Source organism: Cystoisospora suis (assembly GCF_002600585.1).
Source record: "Cystoisospora suis strain Wien I chromosome Unknown contig_1295, whole genome shotgun sequence".
Lineage (NCBI taxonomy): Eukaryota > Apicomplexa > Conoidasida > Eucoccidiorida > Sarcocystidae > Cystoisospora > Cystoisospora suis.
In genome coordinates, this window is record NW_027154095.1 from 1 (window position 1) to 5,891 (window position 5,891).

Sequence of the window (5,891 nt, forward strand, 5' to 3'; positions counted from 1 at the left end):
ATAGATTAAAGATAGATAGATAGATAGATAGATTAAAGATAGATAGATAGATAGATAGGTAGATTAAAGATAGATAGATAGATAGATTAGGATAGATTAAAGATAGATAGATAGATACGTGCATTTGTGGGTTAGGCCTTCACAGCTATGTATAGGAATGGTACCTCATAAAAGAAAGAATGAAAGAGGCTTGAGTTGAATGGACAATGAAGGCTTGAGATAGACGTGTACATTTTTCCTATTTCTTCGTGAAAGAATCGGTCGCTTGTTCAACATCGAGACACTCCTAGCGATTCATCCATCCGTCTTGTCTAGAAAGACATGAAAGAAGAAGAAGAAGACATGCACCCCGTCGCCTTGAAATGTAGCTAGCTTCTGATGTAGATCCACTCGTTCAAAAGAAGAGAAGGGAAAACGGAGGAGAGATGTTCGGACTTCTCTCCTCTCTGTCCTATAGGATGTCGTGTCTATTCCTCGATGATCGAGTCACCTTTCTTTCTTATCGGCTATTCGTATTGTTCTATTCCTTCTCTTCTTCCGCATACTCTCTTCACCACATGTCTCCATGTATACTAGGAGTCTGACGAAGGTTCTCTTTCTATTTTCGTCTTATATTCGGAGAGCCGCGCGAGGATGCCCTCGTACTCCTGTTACATCCACATATACACCCCTGGTCTTGTTGCGCTTTTCATGAGGAGGAAGAAATCTTTGTTCTATTCCTATCTAATCCACAGAAGTAGCTCTTCTTCTTCTTTCTAGTTTTCTTCTCTCTTCTCTTTGTCTTCGCATATGTGTCTAGCCCTTCGATTTTTCTCTTGCTTCTATCTCCCTATGTGTAGAAGGAATGGAACTGCTCCCGCAAGAAGATCGACAGTTACGTCTCGATGTGCTAAAGGAAGCCCTCGTCAGAGAGGTCCAGTCAAGGGTTCTTAAGCAGGTTAGATCATACTACAGACACAACATTTGCCTAACTCTTTCTCTCTTGCTTTCTTCATTCTTTTCCTTCCATTCGTCTTTCTTTATCTTCTTCTTGCTCTTCCTCCTCATCTGTATCCTCTCGTGAATCGGTCTGATACCCCTTCTTCTCTCCTCCGGACGGAATCTATACACCATGTAGACAGACAGAGCAAAGATTGATAGATAAAGATAGATTAAAGATGGAAAGATAGACTAAAGATAGATAGATAGAGGCATGTGTGCGTACATCGTCTATTATTGTGCCTGTCATACAGACGTGTAGTTCTACTCCCGCGTGTGTCTCGATCCACTTTTCTGTGTGTATGTAGATAGATTCATTTGTATACATATGAGTTGAGAGGGCCTTTGGATGAATATGTCTACGAGCAGCTAGGCAAAGTCCATCTACTTTAATCTCTCCCGCATGCATGACACTCCACCTTCACCTGTGGTTTCTCAGGGAGAGAAGTCGACCGAAGTGGAGGACCTTTGCTTTCTTCACATTTTTCTTACGTATTCTTCTTCTATGAAACAGACAGAAGCGTCTCTCCCTCTTGTCTTTTGTCTTCTTCTTCGTGTATCCTCTTCTTCTGTCTGTACATCACAGCAGGGATATAACTAGGAGCAGGAGACACAGAGGTGCAGGGGCTTCTGCTAGTTGCTGTTTCTCTCCTACTACTTCTTTTTTCTTCTTGGGGGTGTGTGGTGTATGTACATCCAGCTTCGACAAGAGCGTATTCTGGACAGTCACGAAGGCGGCCTAGTGGCGAATCCAAGTGAGTAGAGAGGAACAGGATCGGCAAGTCGACAGGTCGTCTTCTCCTTTCTGTTCTCTCGATGTAGAGCACTCACTACATACAGAGATCTAGAATCCACTCTTGGTCTTTACAGTCGCACGTCCATTCAAGTGTATACGATCAAGCACATATATATACTCATCAATCTGTCGATAGGTATATGTTGCAGATGTATATATTGTTTGTCTCTATATGGATGGCTATCGTAGAGGGCATCACATGCTTCAGCTTGAAAGGAGGCCAGGAAAGAGAGCATTTCTCATAGAAATCTTCTCTTCTTCTTCTTTCGTACCACTATACTACCTCCTGTCTACATAGATACAAGATACACTGATAGAGCAGAAGATCTACATACATCTTTCTCTCTGTCTCTACATATGGATCGATATCTCTATGTGACAGCGCTACTAGTGTGCTAAGGATGTGAAGTTTGATGCTTTCTGAGGTTTTCCTAGGAGGCCTCGAGGGAAGTTCAAGAGGAAGTCCGTGGAACGGCTAAATGAACCTTCTGCTACTCCTGATGATCTTCTACATACAGATATATATAGATAGACGTTGATACACATAGACATGCGTCTAGATAGGTATAGGTTTCTGTATGTATGGATGGATATATATGTGTATTTGTGTTTCGCTGTGTCTTTGTATGTATTTGTTTGATTAAAGGTGCATATCGAGAAGGTCCCTTGAGTTATCTAACGAATGAGGCAATTAGAGATCTCATGAAACAAGGTGTGGCTGTCCAACATGGATTTCTAGGAGAAGAGGTAATGAGGTCTTCTCTTTCTTCTTCTTTTCTATCTCGCCTTTCATCATTTGCAAGTCGTTCATTGGTGCCTGTCTTTCTTTCTTTCGTCTGTCTTTTTCTGGAGATAGATCCATATATCTCTCCCGGTGAGACTGAGTTTAGAGAAAGAAAGAAAGAAAGGACAACATGGCAAAAGAGAAAAAAGATGAAGAAGAGGAAAGGGGAATGGAGACAGGAAGATTTCTCTCCTCTTCTTCTTCTCTCTTCTTCTCTTTCTCTTTCTGTATGGAAAGTCTGCATATACGTGTATAGATAGGTAGGATGCTGTCTACCTTCTCCATCTTTTTCTCTTCTTCATCTTTCAGACTTGACTGAGAAGAAAACTATGATGGTTGCCACAAGGTAGAAAGCGAGTGAATGAAACATTTTAGTCTCTACGCCCACTACTACTATGACGACTATGACTACTACTCCTACTACTGCTCTAACGACGATAGCATAGCAGTCAGGTGGCTTAGAGAAGAAGAGAAAGAAAGGAAAGGCTAGATTGTTCTCGCTCAAGTCTTCAAGAGATAGCTTCAGTCAGGATTATACACATGCGTACATACAATTCGGGGGTTTGCAATACAGAAATAAGAGTTCATCTATCTATCTATCTATCTTTAATCTATCTATCTATCTATCTACTGGCGTAGCGTGTCTATCTTGTTTTCTCTCGATATTCTTTCTTCTCCGCTAAGAATCTCTATCTCCCTTTAGACTCTCTTTTGCTTCGTGTTCCTTTCTTTCTTTCTCCCTCTGTCTCTTTGTGTGTGTGTCTTGTCTCTTTTTGTCGTTCTTCCTGTCTCGTCTAAGATTCTTCTCCATACATGCATAGATACATCCATCGCATGTCTGTCTCTCTCTCTTTCTTCTGCGTTGTCTTCCTCGTCCGTTCATCTTTCTCTCGTTTCTCCGTGGTCGCATCTTGAGTTAGGTCTTCTCTCTTCGTGAACATTTCTTACTTCTTCTTTGACTTCTTTCTTTCTCTCCCTTCTCTCGATTCTTTTCTTTTCGTAGATGAGAAAGAAGATCTTGAAGGAAGTCGAGCTGATTGAATATGACGGCAGATTCAATGAAGTTGTAAGGGCTCGGCTTATATTCGGAAACATACAGCCGGAGGGATTCTCTTCATCTCGTTGTTTGTCGGAGATCATCAGCCTCATCTTTTCTGTAACTCCCCCTTCCTTTTTCTCACTACAGAACCCACACTCTTCATATATGTAGAGATAGATAAAAGATAGATTAAAGATAGATAGATAGATTTAAAGATAGATAGATAGATTGAAGATAAGATAGATAGATAGGGATGAGTCTGTTTTCTCCCTCATGACATGTATGGAAGACTTGTGTTGTATCTTCATCTCGCCTATCCTCTCTGTTCTTTTCCTGTCATTTTCTTCTTTTTCTTCTTTTTGACTAGTTTCATCAAACGGTGCATGACGTACGGAAGGATTACATGTGCTGGATGTCTACCAATGATCTAGACAGAGAAACCCAACAGGTGAGGAGCTAGCTAGCTAGCGCTATCCCATCCCTCTGTGTCTACTTGCTATCAAGCTAGCTTTGCTCTCATAACAATAGCTACAAGTAGACTTTTGAATGAAGAAGAGATAGACATAGAAGAAAAGAAAAAAGAGAAGGAGAAAAGCTCCTAATTTCTTGTTCTTTTTCTTTTCTCTTCGAGCTTGTCCTTCTTTGTGTCTTCTTTTTCCTTCTCTCCATATATCGAACATCTACACACGTCGCAGGGGGCATCCATTATAGACATACAAAGACATACAGACATAAATAGACAGACACTTCATACATATTCATACATACGTATACACACATTCAAATTCATACGTGCATATTCATACACTGTGTCCTCCTCCCTCTTCTTCCTCCTCCGCTTCTTGTGTGTCTATATACATATACATATATATATGTATATATATGTACGAGAGAGATAATTTAATGAAGAGAGGCTTTAGTTTGTCTTTTCTCAAGAGAGCTCTATTATCTTTGGTGTGTTTGCTATATCTGGTGTGAGAAAATTTTCCTTTCTCAAAGAGATTCGAAAATCTTCGTAGATCACTGTGGCTCTTTTTTCTTTCTTTCTTTCTTTTCCGTCTATATAAAGACATCTACCTTTCAGTCCAAGGGGCATGAATCTAGCCATTCACGCACTCTAGAGGGGGGGGGGGATGGATCCCGAGAGACGTCATGCCAATGAAGACCATAGATTACGTACTATATACATATAAACTGTCTATATACATATACTGTATACATATACATACTACATGTGTATGCTGTATATACACCCCGGGATAGTTTTTCCCTAGTACTCTCAGTATTCTTGTCAATCTCTCCGCACTCTTCTCTCTCCTCTTTGCTTCTCATGTCTATCTATCTTTTTCTCTCTATATATATGTATATATACATCTATATGTATCCGTTGTATATAGAGTATGTCTCCATATGCATATATATGTAGATAGGGGGTATGAGGGAGATCTCTTTTCCATTCTGCTTTGTCTCTTGTTCTCTTTGTTTCATGGGAGTATGTCTCTTCTTCTTCATCTCTTTCCTATCTAAACTTCTTGTCTATCTCTTAACTAAAAAGATTCGATGTGTCTCGTCGACTGACCATCTCTCTTTCTTAACTGCTTGTCTTTCTCTCTCTGTCTCCTCGCTTTCCCTCATCGCGTCTCCTTTTTTCTCTACATTTCCTTTTCTCTTCTTTCTTCTTCTTGTTCTCTTTCTCTTCTTCTTCTTGGTCGTCTCTAGGGTCTATGGCAGTTGTTCAAAGCCATGCAAGCTCTCCCTTTCGAGTTAAATAAAAAAGCTAATCTATGTCTTCAGGTAAACCAGCGAGTGCATCTAGCGAGTCAGCTAGCTAGGAAGCAAGCAACGGAGATAGACTTCCAGTATGCCTAAAGAACGACACACACCGCATGCATGTATGTAGATGAACATATATGCATATGAATAGGTATGTACAGATATATATATGTGAATACGTGTGTATGAATGTGTATGTATTGACTACCTATATGTGGTCTTCCTGTTCTTTAGAGCTCGAATGAGAGAAGGACTGTCTTTACTAAAGCAACTGCTGGCGGCAGTTGTCTAGGTGTCTTCTTCTTTTTTTCTTCTCTTTCTTTCTTTCTTTCTTTCTCTCTTGTTTAACTTTCTGTTTGGAGAGAGATGAGACTCACTTGTCGTGTGTCTGTTTTCTTTACACATTCTCTCTCTACGCCTTCAAGAAGAAACGAAACTCCTGCAAACCCAACTTAACTGGCCACTCCACTCATTCAAAAGCACATGCAAAACTACACGTATATATATATATATTCCATTCA

At 40.3% G+C, this 5,891-nt stretch overlaps 1 protein-coding gene across 1 annotated transcript in view; it reads left to right on the forward strand.

Moving 5' to 3' along the window:
• Positions 1-835: 835 nt before the first annotated feature.
• Positions 836-5,891, forward strand: part of CSUI_003039 (hypoxia- inducible factor prolyl hydroxylase) — an 8,661-nt gene continuing 3,605 nt past the window's right edge. The window contains exons 1-6 of the mRNA XM_068063237.1: positions 836-937; positions 1,679-1,733; positions 2,421-2,521; positions 3,562-3,624; positions 3,965-4,045; positions 5,317-5,391. Coding sequence (XP_067924786.1) covers positions 845-937; positions 1,679-1,733; positions 2,421-2,521; positions 3,562-3,624; positions 3,965-4,045; positions 5,317-5,391 — 468 coding nt within the window. The 5' untranslated portion in view covers positions 836-844. The remainder of the gene's footprint in view (positions 938-1,678; positions 1,734-2,420; positions 2,522-3,561; positions 3,625-3,964; positions 4,046-5,316; positions 5,392-5,891) is intronic.